The 27,362-nt window shown below is 38.7% G+C and overlaps 1 protein-coding gene across 9 annotated transcripts in view; it reads left to right on the forward strand.

Annotated features, from left to right (window-relative positions):
• Window positions 1-27,362, forward strand: part of sbf2 (SET binding factor 2) — a 446,331-nt gene that overhangs the window by 336,919 nt on the left and 82,050 nt on the right. For all 9 annotated transcript variants that reach the window (XR_011345382.1, XR_011345383.1, XR_011345385.1 and 6 more), the window contains 6 exons: window positions 199-371; window positions 2,674-2,747; window positions 11,497-11,692; window positions 12,717-12,844; window positions 12,962-13,137; window positions 16,027-16,175. Coding sequence is in view for 5 of the 9 variants with exons in the window: in XM_069900054.1 (XP_069756155.1) it covers window positions 199-371; window positions 2,674-2,747; window positions 11,497-11,692; window positions 12,717-12,844; window positions 12,962-13,137; window positions 16,027-16,175 (896 nt within the window). In the remaining 4 variants the exon portion in view is untranslated. The remainder of the gene's footprint in view (window positions 1-198; window positions 372-2,673; window positions 2,748-11,496; window positions 11,693-12,716; window positions 12,845-12,961; window positions 13,138-16,026; window positions 16,176-27,362) is intronic.

The raw sequence follows: 27,362 nt of genomic DNA on the forward strand, positions 1-27,362 counted from the left end.
TGGAAATTAAATTACTTTTCTGCACTCTTCGTACTCATCTATTCTCTGAAGCACATATCTTTAAATGGTAATGGGGAAAATTGCACATTTTCTTTGAATAAAGAAAAATATTGCTCTGCAAGGTTTGGTAATGTAATTTATATTGTGTAATATTGCCAGGAATGCTCTTTATTGAAGCTTTTACTCGATCTCTTTCAGCATTGCCGGCAGCGTTGCTGAGAGCTATGACACTGAAAGTGGGTTTGAAGATGCAGAGAACAATGATGTTGCCAATGCAGTGATTCGTTTTATAACAAGGTTTATTGACAAAGTTTGCACTGAGAGTGGGGTCACACAGGACCATATCAAGAATCTGCATTGCATGATACCAGGTTGGAATCTAAAGTGTAGAAAAACTACGAGTCTGTAGATGGTTGGATGGATGCCTAACCTGTCTTTCTTTCCAGCTGATTTTCTTAGGTGTGAGTAAACCGGTTTCTGATTCTTACTGTTTTCATTTTTATAGCAGTTATCCGGTATTATTTCAATTTGTATAATTGTAGAGATTTCTTTCTATTCATCAGGATTGAGTACACTATCAAAATATGAATCTGTAGCTGTCTCAGTTCCAAACGATGTTGATTTGCACTTCCATACTAATGGGAGGGATTAAAATCTTTCCTTCTCTTCTTTGGCTTGGCTTCGCGGATGAAGATTTATGGAGGGGTATGTCCATATCTGCTGCAGGCTCATTGATGACTGACAAGTCCGATGCGGGACAGAATCTTTCCACAAACTGTCTAATTAGCTAAGATTCAACCACCATCCACACAAAGTCCAATCAATCCTGATTTGATGCCAGTTAACCTACTTTGGAACAACCCTCCTGCTCATGACCCTTCTTATTTCCCCACACCTAAATATAAGTTCATCAGTAAAAGGGAGCCACTATTTAAAGAGATAATCATGTACATTCACGGTTGTTGTTGACTGACTTCCATAAGCTAATGCCATAATTGTATGATGTTTGGTACTTGAAATTGCAGGTTTAAATTGGTTAATGCTAATTGTCCACATTATCCCTTAAAACACCATTCTTGAAAACTGCTCAGTTTTCAACTGGAATTAACTTTTTTCAAGGATGTACCAAATTATGGTACTTGTACTTTATACTGATGCTGATATGCTAATATGACTGTTGCTGCAATCAATATGCAGAACCCTGGTTCAGCAACCTGATATAAATATCTCTCCAAGCTATTGTGGAGCAAGCTATCGCCTTTTGGTATAAAAACTGTATTAAGTTCTGAAACAATTGCATCAAATCTTAGAATCAGAAAAAGAAATTGTATTGATGGAGAGAAATAGCCAGGTATATAGTTTCTGAAAATATTAAATGTGGCTATATTTCAAGAGGAAGTCAAGAAGATCACAGAGGTTGTGATATGGCTGCCTGTTGATGTGGTTTCATAAAAATACTTTTGTTCTTTTGCCTTAAAAGTCCATATGAGGCAAAACCAGTCTCATTTGAATCAGTGCCACTTTTATTTCTTTTGTAGAATTAAATAACTTGTGACTATCAGTGAACTTATTTTAAAAAAAGTTGCAATAGATTTTATATTTTCCCTTTTACTATTAACCATTCATTTGAAATCTCGGGTGATTCTATTATTAAATATAAAACTGCCCATGATCACATTCTAATGCATTCCTCTTGTTTTTCTGCTTTTTGCTGTTTTTCATTTGGTTATTTGTTTCTTTGGCCTTTGAAAGTATAAGTTCTGTTATCTGAATGTCTGTAAATACATCCTCTCAATGACAGAGTGAAATAAAAACTGTCAGGGTCACATAAAACCATTAGGAGGACCAAGGCCATATCAGATAAAGTTACATAATTTGATATTTCTATTCCCTCAGATCATCCTGGAAAAGGAAATTGTGGCAGCTTGGGACAAATGATATGGGCAAAGTGGAGCTAGAATGTATTTTTTTTAAATCTTGTCTTATCATTTATTACTTAAGTACAAACTGGACTGGGAAGCAGGAGGAAAATGGAATGGAAACGTACCAGGGGTGGAAGTTAATTGGGTGTAAATTAGGCGGCATAGACTCGTGGGATAAAATGGCCTGTTACCATGCTGTATGTCTGTCTGTCTGTATGTATGTCTGAGGCAGTGGTTGTCAACCTTTTTTTTCCACTAAGTAATCCCTATGCCATAAGTGCTCTATGATTCATAAGGGATTGCTTAAGGTGGTAAGTGAGTGGGAAGAGAAGGTTGAGAATCACTGCTTTAGTCACAATTGTAACTGAAATATTTTGCTTGAGAAAAATTGTTATTGGCCCATTTCCTATGAAACTGTGCATATAACGAGTCAATTAGGTACAATTAAAACAGTGGTTTTCAAACGTTTTTCCACCCACATACCACCTTAAGAATGACAGAGCACCTAGGGCATAGGGAGTACTTAAAATGGTATGCGAGTAGAAAGAAAAAGGTCGAGAACCACTGGTCTAAAGTTTAGTTTTCTTCAACAAAAATGACAGTTTAAATTTCAAAATATGTTCAAGTCATGAATCCTAATAAAAGGGAGTTGTGTTTCAGAATGATTTATTTTTTACAAGTCATAAATACATTTAATTAATTTTAATTGAACAAGTAGTTTATCTGATCATGGCTTTACTATTTATTCAAGGAATTGTGGCAATGCATATTGAGACACTTGAGGCTGTTCATCGGGAAAGCAGGAGGCTTCCACCAATACAGAAGGTAAACAAATTTGCTCACTTCTTATCGCATGACATCACTGCACTGCATATTCAGAAGGAACTAGGATTAAAAAGAAAATATGATTAACTAAATCAGATCTGGATCCAAAGTGATTTGGACTGAGAGTAGTTGATGATAACATCTGATATGAATGGTTGTAAGATCTCCTTTGCTTTATAAATCATTGACTTCTGTTTTTCTGTCTTCTCTCTTTACCATTTTTATATTTTAGTTCTCTTTACTTGTTCTTTTCTGTTTTAATGTCACAATGGTAATTTTATTTTGACTTTATGCTTCTTAAACTTCCTTATTCTTTGCTTTCTTCTTTCCTTTCAGATTGGTGCAAGTAAATAGGGCTGGAGGGTAATCAACAACGTAATTAATCACTACAGCACCACCTAGTGATAAGCATCTGGTATCACAACAGCTAGTCTGTTGGACAACAGAAATCTTCCAGTGAAACAAGAAAGTCTGCAGACACTATGATTGTAGTTAATTCACAAAAGTACTGGAAAATCTTAGGCCCTCCAGCGACATAGGAGGCAAAAAGATATATAAGCCATGTTTCGGGCCTGAGCCCTGCACAAGGGTTCACGCCTGAAACATTAGCTATATATTTTTGCCTCCTATGAGCACTGCAGGATCTGCTGAGATTCTCCAGTACTTTTGTGTATAAAGAAAACTTCCAGTTATTGATGGTCCAAGTATTAGAGAAGTGGATTTTTTGAATTAATTTATTTGTTGTAGGCCATATTAAATCCACCATTTCATGGTCCCATGTTGCTTACCATGGAAATTGTTTCAGTTTACAATTGTTTTATCTTAATTCGATTTCAAATATTTTCAAGCAGTTCTGTAATATTAATCTTGCTTCATGTTAAAATTTTCAACTCTTTTAGACTTTGCTCTAATTCCGTAACTTCATATTCTAAATACTGGTGCATAATCAGGAAAGCAACAAAATATTGTTCAGTAAAATCCCCATTACCTGGCACCTACAGCGATCGCAGATGCCAGAAATGTGAATTTTCTTGTTGACAGACTCTATCTAACTAATACAACTGCATTAAGAAAACCATTTAAAAGACAAAAGACAGTGCAAAATGAAAAGTAATTTGAAATAAATTAGTATTGCATTCTTTATTTATGTAAAGTTCACTTTAATCAAGTAATTCCCATAAGGGTCAAAATTTAAATTCAAACCCCAGTTGCTGGCACTATAACAGTGTTGCACTAGTCACTACACTAACCATGCCTCCATCATAATTAACACCCCCCCCCTTTCCCCCATGTTTACAGATAAAGCCTTACTAATACTAATAAGTATATAGACTCTTATGAGGTAGGGATAGGGAGACCCTTTAGGAGTCATCAGAGCCGCGAGCAGCATTGACCAGTCCTTCATCCTGGTGTCCCGGTTAAACCCTCCACGCAACCTGACTTACCTCCACACAAGTGTCCTGGTCAGTCATTTGGTGTAACCTGTCTCACCTCCATGCAAGTGTCCCGGTCAGGACCTCTGTGCAACCTGACTTGCCTCCACGTATGTCCTGGTCAGACCCTTGGAGCACCTTGCTTTAAATTCGAATCCCGGTCGATGTATCAGGGTTGCATTAGCTGCCAAGCTAACCATGCTGCAGTCATAATTAACTCCCCCTCCCCCAAGTTTACAGATAAAACCTTACTAATTAATATACTTAATACTAATAAAGATAAAGACTTTTATCAGGTGGGGATAGGGAGACACTTTGGGAGAGTCATCCCAGTGGCTCTTCATCCTGGGTGCTGCGATTTTATCCAAACACGACTTTATTGAAATTTTATTCAAAGAGCTGCTGCGGACGGGGCATGACGGAAGCACTCCACAGGCTGAATGTTTTCTCCCATGGGGTTGTGTGTTGCTTCAGAGAACTTTTACTTTTCCAATTTTAAACTTTTATTTAAAATTTTATTTATTTATCTTTAAATGTACAGCATTAGTTTATTTATTTCTTATTTTTGATGGTTGTTTGAGTTTCCAGTTGATTGAATGCCGGATAATGGGGATTTTACTGTTATATATGTCAGTGTTAAGAGCACATTTACAGATGTGTTCTCTGCAAATCACCAAGGCAATGTCCCAAAAAATGACCACATTTTGAACAGAATTATTTTTATAATGTTGGCTGAGTGAACTGCCAATATTTTATGGAAAAGAAATGTTACAAGATAATTACTTGAATTGGTGAAAGCCTGGTAAAACCTGATGAGATCAATGGAAACATTTTTTTGATTATGGTATATTTTGATGACACGTTAACAGAACTTGCATCAAAATTGTTTATTGTATCACCTCATGCTTATCTCTCTCTTCAAACAAACTGTTTTCTAGGCAATTTTTTTTAACGTGCCTAAATATTTTTGGCATTAAATATTAACTTGGCTCCTCCACCATGTTTTTGGACTTTTATATCCCCTCGGTGTAGCAACATTTTTAAAACAGCTGTATTTAAAATGGCACCATACTTTTTTCCTTTTAAACAAAAAGTGGAACAAGTTTCACAACAGAATTGTAGGGAAGAGAAATCTAAAGTACGTCCAAAGATTGTCCAAAATTGTTTAAATGAGTGATTCCAGGAAATAATGAAATTACAGGTTAAAAATCCAAAGGAGAAAACTCATTAAGTAAAATGGCAGAATAAATTAAAATAGGCTTTATGTTATGTGATTGAATTTTAAATTTCAGTCTCATTTATATTCAGTTACCCTGTCCTGTTGAATTGCATCCGTACAGGTTATATGGAGAGAGTAGTAAACAATTAATGCCTTGGCACCACTTCAAAACAATACTCCACTTCTATTTGTTTGATAAGGAGAGAGGCTAAAATTTTCAGGCACTTTTATCCCCATTTAGATTTGATCCTTTGCAGTGTATAATCATTGCACCGAAGCCTGCCACCATAACATAGCTATTGGTAATTGCCACCTGCCACAGTAATGCCATTTCCCCCACTCTCTCTCATGTGCCCTTCAACTCCACTGTGATTCCCTTCTACTCGTCTACATGAGATGAAAGTGGAGAACTTGGTCATGGGGAGATTGTGCAGATTCCATACAAACAGCATTGGATTTCTGGATCAAATCTGGATGACTGGAGAGGTACCTCTGTGCCTTTTATATCAACAATGGTTGATAAGTAATTTTATATCAACAATGGTTGATAAGTAATTTGAATTATTCAAGAGAGTCAAGACATTTCTGAAATGTAAAATTGTCTGGAAGGTGAATTAACAGTTGAAGTCAATGTAAATAAAAGTTCCAATTATACCTTCTAGAGATTAGATAATCTTGAGGAAAAATATTGACCATGAGGTCAGACATTGAAGGCCAAAAATAGACCCAATAAACTCTGATCCTCAGATTGTGGAAAGGGAACCGAATATTGCTAGTTCAAAGAGGGGTGAAATTTTTTGCTGAAGAGGTCCCTTTGGAAGAAATTGGAATAACATATGTGATTTATAGTCAATAGAATATGGCTAAACAAAAAGGGCCACTAACTCTGAATGGTCCTTAGAGATAGTCAAATAATGTATGCCAGAGAATTATGTGAAATGACTAATGATGTCCTATATTGAGAACAAAGACTAATGAGAAAGTGAAACTTCAAGGATATGGCTTCCGAAAAGCAAATCCATTGCAAAAAACTAATCAGTTTTTAGATAAGCATATTGTCAAGAGAAGCCGAAAGTACAATAAAAAGTCAGGGGTTTACAGAAACCTTCACTAGAAATACTCAATACCTGCTGGTAAATGGGAGCAATTAACATTTAAATGCAGAAGACCACCCTGCAACTTGTGATGAAGGCCAACACATTAGCTAAATAACACGAGCAGTATCTTCGCTATAAACATCTTACAAAAAAGGAATAATGATGCAATATTTAATCTTAGTTCAGTTCAAATACTGGGTCCACATTTAAAATTTTAGGTCATAAATTGAAAAGTGTTTATCATTTTTTGGAGTCTAATTCTACCCTCTTCCATGATCCCCCTTCCATGAAACCAGGTGCAGTTTTGGAGGAATCACTAAACGTCATATTCCAATTTGTGGGCTACTAGAAACTTGTAGATACTGAGAATGCAGTGACAGAACAGAAATAATTAGAAAGTATCAGTCTCCATCTCCACCATAATGCTCCAGTCCCTAACTGAATCCTCCTCTCTCTGGTCAGTTTGAAGTCTGCTATGGCAACCATGTATTATTTCCTCAGAACTCAATTCTGTGCAGATAGACCAAATCTCTATGATTTGTAAACCTATCGTAAATGAAACAAACTGTAATCAACAGAATGTTGAGAAAATAGTAGTTATGTTCCAGATTATAATATAAATCATTAAACTCTTGCCCCGGTTGCATAGATGCCAAAATAGTTTTTATGATGTATTAATAAAGAGAGATAATAATACTTTACAGCAATGAAATTAAGTGCTCATGTGTCTTTTAAGTAAAGAAAGATTGTGGGATTTGATGAATAATAGTTATTGTTTAGTGATTCCCAGCAACATGTGGAAAAAACAGAACTTCCATCAACTTTGGTGCAGCTATCAGAAGTCAATGGAAATCGTATATTTGTGTGGAAAAATTTAAATGTCAGAAGGCCCTGACAATTGTTGATTACAGACACCTAGCTTTTATACACTTAAGAATTCTGTATGCTTCTATTATCTTAGGTGAATGTCGGTTTTCAAACCTGCAGCACTATAAAAAGACATCACCATGTGGTCACCAGGATTTACTTGTACATAAGAGGTTGTCAAGTATGACAATTCAGATGATGATAGGGAGTACCAAATAAAATAATGCTGATTAATTTCCTGCTTAGTCAAAAGAAACAACTTGAAAATGGAAAAACTCTGAACTTCAGTTTTCTGATTGGTAACAAAGATGAGAAAAAACTGGAGAAAATTTTACAAAAAAAAAACCCTGGTGAATGAAGAAAAGGTGCAACAAAACAGCAAGGTTTATCATTTATTAATTTTTAAATGGATGAAGAAGTTCAACCCAAACTTACAAATAAAGGTAAAAAGTAAGGCAAAACTTGTGAAAAACTGAGTATTAAATCAAGGTAAATAATGATGAAATGGAGATAAACAAAACTATAAAATCAATAATGTGAGGTAAAACAGTCCTTTAAGACTGAAGCAAAAAAGGGCTTCGATTAGCAAATAGTGCATAAAACATTGTAGCACAGTACACACCTTTCGGCCCATGATGTTGTGCTGGCCAATATAAACCTACTCAACAATCTAAACCTTCCCTACCTCACACCCATATACCTAAGGCCTAAGCATTTTTTTAAATGTTCCTATTGGACCACCCTCTCCCCACCCCAGCAATGCAGTCCAGGTACCTACCATTCTGTGTATTAAAAAAAAAGCTTATCCCCGTCATCTCCTCTAAACTTTCTACCCCTCAGCTTATACAGATGCCCTCTAGTGTTTGCTACTGTCACCTGAGGTAAAAGATGCTAACTGTTCACTATATCTGTGACCCTCATAATCTTGTAGACCTCTATTAAATAATCTCCCTTCCTTCATTGCTCCAAAGAGAATAGCCCCAGCTCTGTTAACCTTGTCTCATAAGACATGTTCTTCCATCCAGGCAACATCTTGGTAAATTTCCTCTGCACTCTCTCCAAAGCTTCCACATCCTTCCTGTAATGAGGTAACTAAAACTGAACACAAAATATTCCAAATGGGGTCTAGCATTACCTCATGATTCTTGAACTCAGTCCCTCGACGAATGAGGCCTACCATACCATAAGCTGCCTTATCAACCCTATCAACCTGGCAGCAACATTGAGATATCTAGAATTTGGACCCCAAGGTTTTTCTGTTCTTCCACACTGTTAAGAATACTGCCATTAGCCATGTTCTCAGTCTTCAAGTTCGACCTTCCAAAATGCATCATTTCACACTTAGAGGGAATTCAATCCAGATTGAACTCCATCTCCCTCTTTTCAGCCCAAATCTTCATCCTGTCTGTGTTCTTTTGAAATCTATGACAACCGTCTACACAATCCACAATATCTGCAACCTGGTGTCATCTGCAAACTTGCTGACTCATCCCTCTACTTCTTCGTTTAGGTCATTTATTTAAAAAAAATCACAAAGAGCAGGGGTCCCAGAATAGATCTTCAGATGCCTGTGGAATTTCAATAGTTAATGACTCCAGGCAGAATATGTTCCAACTCCTACTACTATCCTCTGCTTTCTGCAGGCAAGTCGATTGTCATGAATTTCTGAATAAGTCTACCATGGGGTACCTTGTCATATACCTTGTTAAAATCCATGTACATTACACCTACAACCCTACTTTCAGTTTTATTTTGTTACTTCCTCAAAAAATTTAATTAGGCTTTTGAGGCATGACCTGCCCCTCACAAAGCCTGTTGACTATACCGCACCCTAAGAACTGGTCTGTAATTCCCATGAGTCCCCTTATTACCTTCCTTTTAAACAGGGGGACTACATTTGCCATTCTCCAACCCTCTGATAACAAAGATCATTGCTCCCCACTCAAGCAATTTCTTCCCCCACTTCCTGCAGTAACTTGGGATATATCTTGTCCAATGCCAGGAACTTAACAATCCTAATAGTTTTAAGAAGATCCAGCATTTCCTCTTTCTTTACCTCGACATGCTTCAACACATAAGCTTGTTCTTTGCTGACATCACATTGACCAACGTCCATCTCTCTGCTAAACACTGAACCAAAGTATTCATTTAGGGCCTCCCTTATCTCCTCTGCTGCCAAAAAAAATAGAAACATAGAAAATAGGTGTAGGAGTAGGCCATTTGGCCCTTCAAGGCTACACCGCCATTGATTATGATCATGGCTGATCAGTACCCGGTTCCTGCCTTCTCCCCATACCCCCTAATCCCCTTGGCCACAAGGGCCAAATCTAACCTACACTTACACAGGGAACCGGCCTCAACTACTTCCTGTGGCAAAGAATTCCACACATTTACCACTCTCTGAGAGAAGAACTTTTTCCTCATCTCAGTCCTAAAAAACTTCCCCCTTATCCTTAAACTATGGCCCCTGGTTCTGGTTTTTTGCAGCATTGGAAACAACCTTCCTGCGTCTAGTCTGTCTAAACCCTTAAGAATTTTATGTTTCTATAAGATCCCCCTCAATCTTCTAAATTCCAGGTTCATGTTGCCTCCTATATCCTTAAGTGGCTCTCCCTTCACTTTTGTCAACCTTCTGTATGCCTAGAACACTTAGGGTTTTCCTCAATCTTACTTGCCAAGAGCTTCTCATGCCCCCTTCTAGCTCTCCTAAGTCCTCTCTTAAGTTTCTTCCTGGCTACCATATAATTGTCATGAGCCCTTCCTGTCTTATGCTTCTTAAGCCTTATGTACACTTCCTTCTTCCTCTTAACTACCTGTCTCACCTCTTTTGTCATCTTGGTTCCCTTATCGTTCCCTGTTCCCTGTTTCCCTGACAAACCTATCCAGAAGCCTGTGCAGGAGGTCCCTAAACATCCTCCATATTACTTCTGTGCTTTTCCCAAAGACATCTGTTCCCAATTTATTCTCTCCAATTCCTGCCTAATCCCATCGTAATTTGCCCTTCCCCAATTAAACACTTTTCTATTTTGTCTACTTGTATCTTGTCCATAACTATGCTAAAGGTCATGGAATTGTGGCCACTGTCACCGAAATGCTCTCCCACTGAGAGGTCTGTCATCTGACCAGGTTCATTGCCCAGTTACTTGACCCAGTATAGCTTCTCCTTTAGTTGGCTAATCCACATATTACATCAGAAATCCTTGGACACATCTGACGAATTCTGCTCCATCTATCCCTCTTGTAATAAGGAGGTGCCAGTCAATATTTGTGAAGTTGGTTTCCCATTAAAAACATCCTTGTTGCTTCTGCACCATTCAAAAATCTGCCACTTTATCTGCTCCTCAGATTCCCGTGGGCGATTTGGGGGCTTAGCGACTACTACACTATTGCAGTGATTGCTACCTTCCTGTTTCTGACTAATTCCCATACTGATTCAGATAATCCTTCCTCAACGCCCTCCCTTTCTGCAGCTGTGATACTATTAGTAATACTACACACCCACTCTTTTACCTCCCTTCCTATCTCTTTCATGTATTTTTTAAGCAAAATCTAAATCTAAATAAAATGCTATGAAAAGTTAAATGGTTCAGGCTACCAATTGGGAACTGAGAAAATCATTCACTTGGAAAGAAAATACGAAATGCTTAGAATTGGTCGCCAACTACTTCCCAGACCTTAAAACAGATATAGTTGGGTCACATGACCAGATTGTATGGAAGACTGTGGGATTCCCACCTCCTGTGTACAGTTATCTGTGACAGAATTGGCGAATCAACCTGGCACTGAAGACCCACAGCCAAGGATTACTGAGTAGGTACAGCTACAATTTGTACAAAATTCATATTAAAAAGATGAATATTTCCTTAATTCAGAGGACCATATCTCTATTGTTTGTTGTTCAGTTTCTCAGGTTACATTTTGTATTAATTTTTATCATCAAATTACTGCTTCGAGTTCATTTGAGCTGCAGAAAATCTCATAATTACAACCAAATGCATTAAACAAGCTAAACTACATTGCTCACCAGGATCAAATTTCTATTATCTTTGTATTAATCAACAGAAGGGATATGGTTTCTTTGAAGTATGTTATTTATGTACATGTTAGAATTTATTTTTCCCATACTTTTACAGCCCAAGATTTTGCGGCCAGCTTTATTACCTGGGGAAGAGTTTGTTGGTGAAGGGTTGCGTGTTGTTTTGGACCCAGATGGTCGAGAGGAAGCATCAGGAGGAGCACTGGGTGGACCTCATATTCTGCCTGCAGAGGGGGCCTTATTTCTAACCACATACAGAATTATTTTCAAAGGCACACCACATGATCCCTTGGGTATGTTTATAACAACTTTATATTAATAACATTAAGAATTAATCACATAAAATGTATTAAGAAATGAAGAATTTATGATCTAATGTTTTTAACCAAAAAGATTAAACAAAATATTTGGCAGGTTTTCTACAATTCTTGTGAATGGAATGCTTTGATATTTGTATGTTAACATTTGAGAAACAAAACAATATCAGTTTTATTGTATCATTGTCTTCAATTTAACCTAATGTCATACATTAAGTTGTTTTCTTGTATCCCTCTACTTTCACATCAGTGATTAGATTTCTACCTCATATTTGTGGAGCACAAAATTATGTATTTATTCTCTTCCAGCTTGTACATTTCAGATTTCACCTTTATTGTCAGAGTACATGCATGACATCACACATAACTCTGAGATTTTTTTTCCTGTGGGCAAGGCAGAATTGCCACTTTTCGGTAGTGCATAAAAAAACCACACAATGTACACACATAAACAAGAAATGTAAACAAAATGTGCAATTCAGAGAGGAACAAAAATTAATAAAGTGCAGGAGTACTTAAATGTTTACATTTACACTTGGTATGTTGTAAAATAAGTAATGAAAGTATTTGAATTACATATAAGATTTAAATTCATAATTGTCCTAACTTGTTGGCATCAATATTATTGAATTTAATTTCCTCAGCTAATATGGACAAATGTTCTATGCTTACAGCATTGTTAGTATATAGCTGTTTGTATAAACATAATATTAAATATATCATTGATTTTGAAGATATTAATGCTAGAAATTTATTAAACCCTGAAATTTTTTTAAAAATGACACATCTTTGAAGCCTTTCAGTAACATTGTTTAAACATTGCTGTGTTTCTTCAGGATAGCTACCAGAACATGGTTGGTTATTTTATTTCTATTTATTGCATTTGGAATGAAGTCACTTAAAATTCAAAGGAAAGGATAAGCATTTATTTTATTTGGTGTATATGAAAATGCATATACAATTGGGAAGTTTATAGCTGCTTCATTCATGTTTTGTATAGTTGGTGAACAAACTATAGTTCGGAGTTTTCCCATTGCATCAATGACGAAAGAGAAAAAGATCAGTATCCAAAATCAGCTCCAACAAAATATGCAGGAAGGACTCCAGGTTCGATCATCAACCTTTCAGGTACACTTAATCGTGGACTTTGTTGCAAACTAATTGACATATTTTTGGAAAATAGTGTAATTGTATTTATTTATATGGTTGTTCTAGTTTCAGCAAAATATCTAATTACTGTTGCAGATAATTAAAGTGGCATTTGATGAAGAAGTGAATTCAGAGATGGTGGAAATCTTCAAGAAACACATAGTGAAGTTTCGATATCCACAATCAATCTTTAGCACTTTTGCCTTTGCTGCGGGTCAGAATGCACCACAAATAATTTTGCCAAAGCAGAAGGAAAAAAACACTTCATTTCGGTAAGTGTGAGAAAAGGTGGATGAGTGGTGGTGAAGAGCCTCAGAGGTTTTGCTGTTCATTATATGGCTTTAATACTTGTTTTAACTATTTGTGATAGGGTTAAGATTGTTTAAAATTGAAATCATAGTAAGGAAATAGTCACTTTACTTGAGCAAACTGAAAAGGGTTCAGTTATCCTTCACTATTTGGAAGGAATAGTAATTTTAAACAAATTAGAAGGGGAAATTTTATAAAATATTGTCATTGTAAGCTCATATGCTAGTCAAGTCTTGTAAAGTTCTTTAAAATGCACTTCTTTCACATACGGCACAGTTAGCCTAGTGATTAGTGCAACACTGTTACAGCACCAGCGATCAGGACCAGAGTTCAAATCCTGCGCTATCTGTAAGGATTTTGTACGTTCTTCCTGTGACTGCATGGGTTTTCCCTGGGTGCTCCGGTTTCCTCCCACTGTTCAAAATGTACCAGGGGTTGTAGGTCAAATGGCTGGCATGGGTTCATGGGCCAAAAGGTCCTGTTCCCATGCTGTATGTCTAATTTTTAAAAAAATTAAATTATGTAAGGTGCTAAATTTTCAAGATTCAACTATTGTCATTGTAATAAAACTGTCATATTACATGAAATTGCTTTTGCCTGCTGTAAGGCAGACAGATTCACCATCATCAGAAATTGCCTGAAGTACCTCTTATGGTCAGAGATAAAGAGCAAAAGAGAGTCCCCCCACAGTTACCGAGTGTGTGTAGATTTGCCTCCAATGCTTCTGCAGCCACACAGAGTCCAGTCCAAACCAAGCTTCAGATCAGGACCTTCGACATAGTCAGGAACCCTTCAGTGCCCTCAGCACCACTTCGCATCCGGTTCTGATACCTGGTACCCCTTCAGCCAGTTTCGAGCCAGTCTGCAACCCAACACAAATCTCCTAACAGCAGTCTCCAGCAGCCCACATCCTCCATGAGTTCCTCACCTCGAGTCGCCAGCAGCCCACCACATGCATTGGTTTTACTGCCACAGAGCCCCCTCGCTGGTCCACCGCTATGGTCACCATCCCCATGGGTTGTCTCTCTGCTTCTCCTTTCAGACAGGGAATGGTCTCTCCATTTTCTGGTGCCTGCGCCAGTCCAATGCTTCCCTGGAGTCAGAAACCCCTTGTGGTTGCTGCCAATAAGAGGCGCTGCCATCATGGGATTTTAAATAAAACTACCGTTGGCTCCTTTAATGGGCCATTTAAAGCCTGTGCAGAGCTGGCAGCAGTTGACTGGGTGGTTGGACCCGGCAGGAGCACTGAATCTCTGCTCCTCGCTCCCCACAGGTCTGCATCAGCGGCTCTGGCAGAGCTGCCTTTTTTCTAATTTTGAATGATCATTCACAGATAATTGTGATGGGATGTGTGAGCGCTCCCAGATTTCAGGATGCAGATCAGTCTCCAACATTTTAGATGAATGCCTTCAGTGACATGAATAAGAGTACCAGGCCAGAGAAGGGAAAACTTGGCTGATTCCTTTGCATTAATTTTTGAATGTCAAGGAGAAAAACAACTTTACAGAATCTTGGAAGTCTCAGAAAAAAAATTAAAAAGGGGCTACAAAAGAAAAAGATGCAAATTAGCTTGAAAGACTTGATTATTGCATCTGATACATATCTAACATTAGTATACAAGGTGGATCTTTTGTTCAGAGTTTTGTAATCCTGAGGGTCTGCTGAAAACTAGAAGGATTCTGATAATTTCTGACTGATCTGATTCACTAATTCATAAAAGAAGAAAACAGCCTGCTTTTCTTTGTCTTTCTGAACTTATCTAGAACAATGACAATTTTGATAGCTGTCTGAAAATTTTCCTATTTTGTACTTCAGTCATTCTTTTCTGAATTTTATGATTAATGTGGACTTTGTAAACCAGATGTACCACGAGGCAAATATATAAATGGGTGATCTAAAACATTAGCTTCTAACAGCCTGTGCTCTTGTTTGGCTTTTTCTCAGGGAAGGCGAGTTAATCATATTGAGACAAGTCTGGTATCACTATTTCAGAGCAGGGTAAGGGCAATTTACGTCAATTGGTGAAGGAAATAAATGAATCGCAGATGAGTTTTTTTTTCCACATTATTTAGTACTTTCCTGATTACCATTATTGAGTTTTTAAAATTCCAGATTTTTAAGAACTACATTGTTACATTGTTCAGTTTGTGTGCTATTAACATACTTATGGATTACTTGTCCAGTGATTTAACTGTTATACTTTCATATTCCCAAATCCCTGCCATATCACACTAAAAAATGCTTCTTATCAAAGAAAAGCCTGTCTCTCAGGCTTCTATTTTAATAGGATAGATGTGGCACCATGCCTCTGCAGCAAAAAAAACATTAGAATTGTTTGAGGTGTGCAGCACTCAGGACAAATATTGCTTATTTTTTATTGCCTTGTCCACATTAATGTAGAAATTGTGTGTTGCGTTTTTATTGCAGTTCAGGCAGTAAGGTTAGTGAAGCGGTTAGAGCAATGCTGTTATATTACCAGTGACCTGGATTTGAGTCCAGCACTGTCCGTAAGGAATATGTACGTTCTCCTGGTGTCTGCATGGGTTTCCTCTGGGTGCTCCAGTTTCCTCCCCCCTTTGAAACATATGGAGGTTGTAGGTTAATTGCATGTAATTGGGCAGCATGTGCTCGTGGGCCAGAAGGCATTTTGTTACCGAGCTATAGGTCTAAAATTTTTTAATATATAATATCCAAAACTAGATTATCAAAGTTTTCCAAAATTAACCATTTCTTAGTTTAAAAAAAATTAATCCAGACCTCTAAAACTTGAAAGAGAAAACCACTTTGCTCCAAGACTGGGAAAATTCTGTAATTTAAAATATATTTATTGACATTTTGTGACTTACTTCTAGCACACTTTCCAAGAATATTGTAAAAAGTGCAAAGAAGGCTGGAAAAATGACCATTGGCCGTCAATCTACAGTGAAAAAGAAACCAGTTGTTTTGGCAATAGATGAAAGAGGTAATCGATCAGGCTGGAATGAGGAAGATGATGTTTCAGGTAAAAATGAGGTTTAATCAAAGCTGTAAATAAATCAAAATGGTAATTTGAGGAATAATTTATAGGTTTTGCACCTGAACGCAGGAACAACCTCCAATTTTCTAAGATGTGGACAACTTAAAATAAATATAACAAAATTGGATTCTGTGACATTTACATTGCAATCTTGGATGATTTTTAAATTGCTTGACTGTTTTAAGGTAGATATGATGTAACAATATGACAATAAACATTATCATAAGTACAATGTATATATGCACTAAAAAAATTGTTGCTGCCAAATAATTATGCAAGATACACCAACAGCAATAGTATATATTGTTATACTATAGCAACCCGTGGCCCACTCTGCGAGCCGACACAGGAAATGGCCGCCAAACGCACCAACCAACCAAGCAGCATGCGGGATGGGAGACCCGCTCCCATAGGCCGCAGTAATAGCAGCCAAATCAACCAATCGCCATCAGCAGATCACAGGGGGTCCAATCTGGGCCTGCGGATCCAAGACAGCCAATTGGCAGCCAGCTCCGTTCAACCCATAACCTGGTGGTGACACAGCCAGCTGCCTATAAAAGGCAGAACTGCATCTCAATAAACTTATTGTCGACTAGACTCCCTTCGTGTGAGAGTCTTCTTTCTTGTTATAATCTCGAGTTGTAACCACGCCATACCTCGAGCTATAACTAGCGACCCGCTACGATACTATCTAAAATTGTATGCAGTCGTTTTTTTTTTACTAAGTATCTTTTCGGCTGCAGTAAGTAAGAATTTTGATGCACGCATACATTTTACTTGTATGTATGACAATAAACTCACTCATCGTTATCTTTAAATTAACCCAATACAGAAAGATAATAAATATAAAGATAGATAAGTAAATATTCGTATTTCAAGATTCATTTTATTGTCATGTTATAAAAACAATGTCATTGCACTAAATTGCCTTTTGTCTGCTATAAGACAGACAGATTTGCCATCGGCAGAAATTGCCTGAAGCACCTCTTACAGTCAGAGAAAGAGAAGCAAATACGAGTTCCCCTCAGAGTCAACGAATATCTGTGGATTTGCCTCCAGCATTCCTGCCGCCTCCGCAGCCACACAGTACAAACCATCAGCAACCCAAGTTCCAAATCCAAGCCTCCGATATGATTAGGAACCCTTCATCACTCTCGGTACCCTCTATGATATCCTTTTAGCCAGTTTCAAGCCAATCTCCAGTAGTCCACAGCCTGGTGCAAGTCTCCAGCAGCCCACAGCTTGTGTGGGTCCCTCACCTCAAGTCACTAACATCCTGTGTGGGTCCATTAGCCGCAGAACCCTTCACTGGCCTCTGCTTCTCCTTCTCGGAGGGGGGGGGGGTGTAGTTTCTGGTGCCCTGCGTCAGTCCTCTTCTTCCCTGGAGTCTGCAACCCCTTGTTGCTGCTTCCAATCATAGGAGCCATCATCTTGGACACAGATCCTGCTGTTGCAGAATTTTAATAAAACTACCCTTGGCTCCTTTAACGGGCCATTCAAAGCCTGTGCAGAACTGACTGCTATTGGACTGAGCGGTTGGACCCCTCAGGAATGCTATATCTCTGCTCCCCGGTTTCTGTGGGTCCACATCAACTGCAGAGCTGCCATTAGAACAGCTCCAGCAGCACCGCCATTTTCAAATTACAGTTTAATGCAAGAAAAAAGTGGCGTTTCAATAGATCAGACAAGTCTTTTTATGTTCCTGGAGATGTAACTATTAGGTTAGTTTGGGGATGATCAAGACTGTGTTAGTCATTGGATAAAAACTGCTCTTCAACAGGTTTTATACCATCTTCCTAAAACAGTGAGAAGAGATTGTGAGCAGAGTGATGTTGGCTGCCTTTGTGAGGCAGAGCCTCTCAGAGATGTCTTCAGTGGATGGGAGGCTGGAGTCCAATGATGGATTTTCTGCAGCTTTTTGTGTTCCCGGGCACTCAAATTCCCAATCCAGGTTATGATGCAACTAGGCATTATCATTTCCCCAGTGGACCTATAGAAGCTTGATCGAGTATTTGATGACATGCCACTTTCCTCAGACTAAGAAAGTAACAGTGTCGGTGTGCCTTCTTCTGGTTAATTCGATCTGCTGACTCCAGGCAAGGTCCTCCAATACATGGACTCCCAGGAGCTTAAGGAATTAACTTTCTCCACCCAAGTCGTATCAATGCGGATAAAAATATGTGGTCCCGCAGCCTCCCCTTCTAAGGTCCACAATAAGCTCCTTTGTCTTGAGGAGTTGAGAGCAAGATTGTTGTTCTGGCACCACATGAACAGATGCTCAATCTTCATCCTATATTCTGACTCATCAATCCCTGTTATTCAGCCAACAACAGTGATGTCATTCCATGGAGTCAAACTTGGCCACTCATCTTTGAGTGTATACCAAATAAATCAGGGGGTGAAGCACTGAGTGTTGAGGTGCCGACAGTGATGGTCAGTGAGATGGAAGCGATGTAACCATTCTGCACTGATTGGGAACTGCTGATGAGGTTCCAGTTACAAAGGGATAGACAGAATCCCAGATCCCTTAGTTTAATTACGTTTTGTTGAAATGAAGTGTTGAACTCCGAGCGTTAGTCAATAAACAGCAACTTAACATAAGTGTTCTCATGGTTCAGTTGACCTAACACAGAGTAGAGAGTATCCATTGTTCTGATGAAAAGCGAATTTAATAATTTCTTGATTGAAAGACTATAGTCTGTCTGGGTTGGCAGCAAAACCTACAGCCCCATCACTTTGAGCACTGGTACACCTCAGGGCCGTGTGCTCCGCCCACTACTATTCAGGCTGCTAACTCACTACTTTATTGCCAAGTTCAGCTCCAACAGAATTATCAAATTTGCAGATGACAAACGATACTTGGCTTCATTGGGCAGCAATGATGAGTTGTCTTACAGAGAGGAGGTTGAAAGACTTGTACATTGATGCATGAGCAATAACATGAGTCTCAATGTGGACGGAACAAAGGGGATGATTGTGGAGTTCAGAAGGACCACTCCCCATGACATAGCAATGGCACAATCATAGAGAGATTGGGGAGTACAAAGTTCCTAGGCATTCATTTCAAGGACGACCTATCCTGGACCGACAACTCCACCTCATTCAGGAAGGCTCGGCGGCACCGCACCAATACGTCCTAAGGAGGTTGAGGAGGGCAAGGCTACTGGTCACCATCCTAACAACGTTCTACGGGAGCACAATAAAGAGTGTCTTGGTTGGCTGCATCATCATGTGGTTTGGTAACTGCAGGCATTAGATCAGAGGTCAGAATGGAGGGTGATTAAAACTACTGAGAAGATCACTGGGTTCTCCCTTCCCTCTATCAACGATATCTACGGGAACAGTGCTTAGAGAGGGCTCAGAGAGTCATCGAGGACTCTTGCTATCAAGCCCACAGTATCTTTGAGACACTATATTCAAAGAAGAGGTACAGGAGCATATAAACCAGGGCTGCCAAGCTGGGAAATAACTTCTTCCCACAGGCGATGAGACGATTAAACAATTCTGGAAACCCATATATTATTTTTGTATATATTTATTTTGGATTGCTAGGTATATATGTGGTTTGTGTGTAGGATGTACTGTTTGTTTGTGTGTGACCACTATGGGCCAGAGGTGCGCTGTTTTGTTGGATTGTATTTGTACAATTGGATGATAATAAACTTGATATTGAAGCTGAATCAATAATTGATTTGCTGTATAGCCAACCTCTCTAAGCACTTCATCACAGTAGATGTAAGTCCACCAGTTGATAGCCTTTGTGATGGGTCACCTCGCTCTTCTTTGACACTGATATAATGGATGCCTTTTTTTAATTTTATTTAAAGTTTTACAGACTCATATTAGCCAGGTATTGTAGGGGAACAATCCTCCCTATTTACAGGTCATTGTTTGCTGAATCTTCTCTTTTTCTTTTCCCCTCTTCGTCCCATCTTTCACCCTTCCTCCCACTTCAACCTCAGTAAAGGCATAAAAATCAATTACTAAGAATAACAATGGCTGCCACACCTCAATGAATGTGTCATGGCTCCCTCTTAAATTATAAGTAATTTTCTCCAAAAAACACAACTCTGCATCTCCATGTTCCATCTTCTGCTTAGCTGAGAGTCAGATTTCCAGGTATGCATGATGCATTTTCCTGGCCTCCACCAAGGCGACCTTCATGAATTGAATTTGGTGTTTGGACAATCTTGGACTCGCGTCCATAATATCCACCAGCAGGAACAGTGCTGGATCCTGCAGCTACTCCACCCCTGAAATTTTTTTCTGTATGTCCCTAATTCTACCCAAAAGTGTCTCACCTTGGCGCATAGCCACGTTGAATACACAAACGTTCCTGTCTCTATGCTGCATTCAGTGATTTCTAGTTTAACCTTAACACAATTTTTGCGGCGTAAGGTTTAGCTGGTTAAAAAAAATTGTATTGCACCACCTGTCAAAAATTGTATTGTCAGCAGTTATTATCAGACATTAATAACTGCTGTCATGCTGTCCTGACAGAAGTCGGTCCAGCATTGTTCAGGATTTGTTGTTCCTCGATCTGACCCATCTTTGCCTTGCTTTATGGAGACCCAATTTCGGGCTCTCGCTTTGGAACAGGAGATATATAGCCAAGAATCATAAGGTAGTGATCATGGGAGATTTTAACTTCCCTCACATTGATTGGGATACCCATACAGTTAGAGGGCTGGATGGGCTAGAGTTCGTTAAATGTGTTCAAGATTGTTTTCTGAATCAATTAGTATGAGAACCAACTCAGGACAGTGTAATACTGGATCTCCTGTTAGGGAACGAGCTAGGTCAGGTATCAGACATTAATGTTGGAGATCCAATTGGATCTAGTGATCATAATTCTGTTAGTTTTAAGGTAGTTTTAGGGAAGAGCAAGGAGGGGCCTAAAGTTGAGGTTCTGGATTGGAGAAGAGCAAATTTCGAAGGAATAAGAAGGGATTTGGGGAGTATTGAGTGGGACAGGATATTTTCAGGTGAGGGTGTAAATGAAAAATGGAGGATATTCAAAAAAGAAATTTTGAGGGTACAGAGTAGTTATGTCCCAGTGAGGAGCAAAGGAAAGGCTGGAAGTCATAGGGAGGCTTGGTTTTCGAGGAATATTGGAAATTTGGTTAGGAGAAAAAGGGAGGTGTACAAGAGGTATAAAGAACAGGGAGCTGACAATTTGAAGGAGGACTACAAGGAGTATAGAAGGAATCTTAAGAAAGAAATTAGAAAGGCCAAAAAAAGGCACGAAGAGGCTTTGGCAGACAGAGTAAAAATAAATCCAAAGGGTTTCTATAATTACATTAAAAGTAAAAGATTAGTGAGGGATAAAATTGGAGCCCTTGTAGATAGTGAGGGTAGGCTGAGTGAGGTCAGAGGAAATGGGGGAAATTTTGAATGATTTCTTTGCCTCGGTATTCACTAGGGAAAAAAATATTGAACCAGTTGAGGTAAAGAAAAATAGTGGGGAGGTAATGAAGCATATAAGGATAACCGAGGAGGTAATGATGGCTGTGTTGAAAAAGATAAAGGTGGATAAATCTCCGGGACCGGACAAAATATTCCCAAGGACACTCAGGGAGGCTAGTGGACAGATAGTGGGGCCATTAACAGAGATATTTAGGATGTCACTGGCCACGGGGGTAGTGCGAAAGGATTGGAGGGTGGCGCATGTGGTTCCGCTGTTTAAGAAAGGGTCTAAATGTAAACCTGGGAATTATAGGCCCGTGAGTCTGACGTCTGTGGTGGGCAAGTTGATGGAAAGTGTTCTGAGGGATGGTATTTACAAATATTTGGAGGTACAGGGATTGCTAGGGAGTAATCAGCATGGTTTTGTCAGGGGTAGATCATGCTTGACAAACCTTATAGAGTATTTCAAGGGGGTTACAAAAAAATTGATGAAGGCTGTGGATGTTGTCTATTTAGACTTTAGTAAAGCTTTTCACAAAGTTTCCCACAGGAGGTTAGGAAAAAGGTGGAGCCATTAGGAATAAATAAGGAGGTAGTGAAATGGATTCAGCACTGGTTAGATGGGAGGTGTCAAAGTGTACTGATAGAAAATTGTTTGTCAATTTGGAGGCTGGTGACTAGTGGAGTTCCTCAGCGATCAGTCCTAGATCCACTATTGTTTGTTATATGTATTAACGATCTGGAAGAAGGGGTTGTGAATTGGATAAGTAAGTTTGCAAATGATACAAAGATTGGTGGTATTGTGGACAGTGAGGAAGATTACCGTAGCTTAAAAAGAGATATAGGAAAGCTAAAGGAGTGGGCTGAGAAATCTGATGGAATTTAATATGGATAAGTGTGAATTGTTGCATTTTGGAAAGGCAAATCTAAATAGGTCGTATACATTGAATGGTAGACAATTGAGGAGTGCAGAGCAACAAAGGGATTTAGGAGTTATGGTAAATAGTACCCTCAAAGTCGATACTCAGTAGATAGAGTGGTGAAGAAGGCATTTGGAATGTTGGCCTTCATAAATCGGAGTATTGAATTAAAGAGTTGGGATGTTGTGATGAAATTGTACAAAGCATTGGTGAGGCCAAGTTTGGAATACTGTGTGCAGTTTTGGTCATCGAATTATTGGAAGGATATAAACAAAATAGAGAGAGTGCAGAGAAGATTCACGAGAATGTTGACAGGATGTCAGGGTTTGAGTTACAGAGAAAGGTTGAGCAGCCTGGGACTTTTTTCTCTGGAGCGTAGAAGATTGAGGGGGGATTTTAAAAGGGACAGAGAGAGTCAACGTGGATAGGCATTTTCAATTAAGAGTGGGGGATATTCAAACCAGAGGCCATAGTTTGAGATTGCAGGGGGAAAATTATAAGGTGAACATGAGGGGAAATTTTTACACGCAGAGTGGTTGGGATGTGGAATAAGCTTCCAGCAGAGGTGGTTGAAGCAAGGACATTATTTACATTTAAGGAAAGACTGGATAATTACATGGAGGGGAGAGGATTGAAGGGGTCTGGACTAGGTGCTGGTCAGTGGGACTAGGAGGGTGGGGATTTGTTCCGGCATGGACTAGTAGGGCCAAACTGGCCTGTTCTGTGCTGTACATGGATATATGGTTATTTAAAGAGCTACTAATTCCTCCTCTCCTGGAAGTAATGAACCAGATTAAGAAACACAAAACATGCCAGATTCATGTAAAACAGCAATAATTACAGTAATACAAAAGACGGGGAAAGATCCACTCACACCAGCATCGTATAGACCAATATCTCTACTTAACTCAGATTATAAGATAATAGCAAAACTATTAGCAAACAGAATGGCCGACTGTATACCAAAAATAGTAAAACTAGATCAAATTGGATTTATTAAGAAAAGACGAACAATGGACAATATCTGTATGTTCATTAACTTAATCCATGCAGTACAAGGAAATAAGATGCCAACAGTGGCTGTTGCTTTAGACGCAGAGAAAGCCTTTGACAGGGTAGAATAGAATTATTTATTCAAAGTATTACAGAGGTTCAACCTACCAGAGAAATATATTAATTGGATTAAAGCATTATATAAGGGTCCAAAAGCAAAGGTGACAGTAAATGGATATATATCGAACCAATTTAAATTAAGCAGGTCAACTAGGCAGGGATGTCCACTATCTCCCTCACTGTTCGCTTTAGCTACAGAACCCTTGGCAGAACTGATAAGAACAGAAAATAAAATAAAAGGGATAAAAATAAAAGAGAAGGAATATAAAATCAGTCTATTTGTAGATGACATCATAGTATACTTAACAGAACCAGAACTATCAATAAAAGTTTTTCGAGGGGGTTACAAAAAAGGTTGATGAAGGGAAAGCTGTGGATGTTGTCTATTTAGACTTTAGTAAAGCTTTTGACAAAGTTCCCCACAGGAGGTTAGGAAAAAAGGTGGAGGCATTAGTTATAAATGAGGAGGTAGTGAAATGGATTCAGCAATGGTTGGATGGGAGGTGTCAGAGAGTAGTGGTAGAAAATTGTTTGTCCAATTGGAGGCTGGTGACTAGTGGAGTTCCTCAGGGATCAGTCCTCGGTCCACTATTGTTTGTTACATATATATTAACGATCTGGAAGCAGGGGTGGAGAATTGGATAAGCAAGTTTGCGGATGATACAAAGATTGGTGGTGTTGTGGACAGTGAGGAAGATTACCGTTGATTAAAAGGTGATTTAGGAAGGCTGGTGGTGTGGGCTGAGAAATGGCTGATGGAATTTAATACAGATAAGTGTGAGGTGTTACATTTTGGAAAGGCAAATCTAAATAGGTCATATGCATTAAATGGTAGGCTATTGAGATGTGCAGAGCAACAAAGGGATTTAGGAGTTGTAAATAGTACCCTCAAGGCTGATACTCAGGTAGATGGTGCAGTGAAGAAGGCATTTGGAATGTTGGCCTTCATAAATCGGAGTATTGAATTCAAGAGTAGGGAGGTTATGATGAAATTGTACAAGGCATTGGTGAGGCCAAATTTGGAGTACTGTGTACAGTTTTGGTCACCAAATTATAGGAAAGATATAAACAAAATAGAGAGAGTGCAGAGAAGGTTCACAAGAATGTTGACAGGATTTCAAGGTTTGAGTTACAGGGAAAGGTTGTGCAGTCTGGGGCTTTTATCTCTGGAGCGTAGAAGATTGAGAGGGAACTTGATAAAGGTGTTTAAGATTGAAGGGGGAAATTTCTTTACGCAAAGGGTGGTAGGGATGTGAATGAGCTTCCAACAGACGTGGTCGAGGCGGGATCATTGGTTACATTTAAGGAAAGACTGGATAGTTACATGGATAGGAGAGGACTGGAGAGGTATGGACCGGGTGCTGGTCAGAGGGACTAGGAGGGTGGGGATTTGTTACAGCATGGACTAGTAGGGCCGAACTGGCCTGTTCTGTGCTGTAAGTGGTTATATGGTTAAGATGAATTTACATGATATCCCCCTTTGAATTAGAACCTCCATGTCACTACACAGATAAACTATTCCTGGTTAAGGAAATGTATTGTTCTCGTTCTTGTTTCATGTCCTAGGACTCCTACAAAATGTATTTCTAATCACAGACCTAATTTGTCCTTCAAAAAGGATCTTAATTGAGGGTAGCCAAAGAAGGTTTTGTCTGATAATTCCATTTTGTTTTTTAATTGCTCAAATGATGAGCTGCCCCTTCTCTTATCAGTCCTAGATACACCTGATCCCCTTCTGGCACCAGATGTCCAGAATCTTGTTATCCATAATGATAGGGATTCATTTGTTCTGGATTAGGGGTGTTTTCTGAGACAACCCTACTTTTAACCCATATAATGGATGTCTTTTTGAAGCGGGTGCAGATCTCAGACCCTCATTACCTCTGTCTATTACCGTATTGATTTTACAAGAAAAGTTTGTATAGCTAAGAATATAATTTTTTTTTAATTAATGACAAAGTAGGACATTGGTAACTTGGCATACAAGGTTTGCATCACAGTAATGCTCTAATATCTATATGAATAACTTGGCTCTGATAATGTTACTCAACCTCTTCCTTACCCCAGAGCAAGCAGAATCTCTCTAATCAAATTCTTTCTTGTATTTTGTCCACTTAAACAACTTGATGTTAGGATTAGCCTTTCCAGTGTTTCATTATTCTCTGATACTGTGCATTAGCCTGAGAACAGTGGAGAGTGTTAGTGAGTTAGCAGGACAACACAAAGTTTGAAAGGAAAATGGTTAGTTTATATTGGACCATTGAATTCCAAGGGGTCTAATTCGTGGTAAGAGCAAATGTAGGGAAATGTAAGATCGTTCATTTTGGACTAAGAAAGACAAATTAGAGGATATTTGAATTGGTGAAGAGTTGGAAACTTGAGAAGAACAGAAAAATACAGGAATTGAAAAACACACGTTCATAAGGACCAAAAGGCTGATACAAAAGTCAAAAGAATTTAGTGTGATATTTGGATTAGAACATGGAATAACTTATTCCTTCAGTTATGTAAAACTTTGGTCAGGTCCAACCTGTAGTACTGTATTTAGCTTGACACAATGGCCCAAAAGCAGTGTGTGGCTTGTCAAATGTGGAACAACACAGTTTATTCTGATTTGAGAAAATATTTCTTCTGGCAGAAAAAAAACCTCAGATATGACCTTAACCTTTCAGCTCTCTCTATTCTATCAATTCTACCCACTAACATGATAATAGGATTGGATGTGAGGGATGGGGAGAAAGGAAAAATTTGTGTCTCGGAGTGGAGTTCAATGGCAGGAATAGGAATAAGTTATCAGCGTCATAAAATCTAACAAGAGTTATCTCCCCTGGAACTTCAGGTGGCATCATAAAAGTTAGTGGCTCTAAACTTTCTGAAAAAAGTAACACTTGAGCTTAGTAGCATTGTTGCTATTATCTATCCACAGTTCCACACAAAATGCAATTAACGGGAAATTTAAAAATCTATTATCTAGGATTCCATTACTGGGCTTATAGTTATACTGGCTGACAGTCAATGTCTCTAAACGGACCTGCTGGCTCTCAACCGTCATCCTTTCGGGAATCCCAATCATCTGCTTCAAACCCGGCCTTGGAGCTGAAGGGAGGGCCTGCATGCATTTTCAAGACTTGGCAGAAAAGAAAATCTAAAAGAAAATCTCTAGAAGCTGGGAGTCAGAAATAAAAACAGAAAATGTGGGGAGTACTCAGCAGTTCAAGCAACATCTATAGAAGGAAAAACAATATTGATTATTGTGGATGAAGAGCCTTCATTAGAACTGAAAAAAGAAAAACCTATTTTTTTCCCCCCACATCCCCCCCCCCCCCCAAGTTCTAATAACTGACCATGTTCATGAGGAATTGGCTGTATCTTTTTTCATTAACATTGCCGGGATTAACATTGGAGGAGCATCCTTTTACATTTGAGTACAATCCCAAAACCTCCAGATAAAGATTTACTTGTTTAATTTATTTTCATGTTTTAGTTGTTTGTTGAATAAATGTTTGCAGTTAAGTTTATTAACTTTCTTAAGTTTACATTTATTTTTCTGTTACATACTCATCCTTTGGAGCTTTTTCATCTTCAGCTGATGTATGGCAAAGCCTTTTGCATTTGGAAAAAAAATGTGTGGGCAGGCTGGAACACATGGCAAGTCCAGTGGTTGGATTGGCCCACAATGTGTCCCCTTGTGCTTGTATGATAGATACAACTTACTTAAAGTCTAAGTGACTTT

Source organism: Narcine bancroftii, chromosome 1 (assembly GCF_036971445.1).
Source record: "Narcine bancroftii isolate sNarBan1 chromosome 1, sNarBan1.hap1, whole genome shotgun sequence".
Taxonomy (NCBI): Eukaryota; Metazoa; Chordata; class Chondrichthyes; order Torpediniformes; family Narcinidae; genus Narcine; species Narcine bancroftii.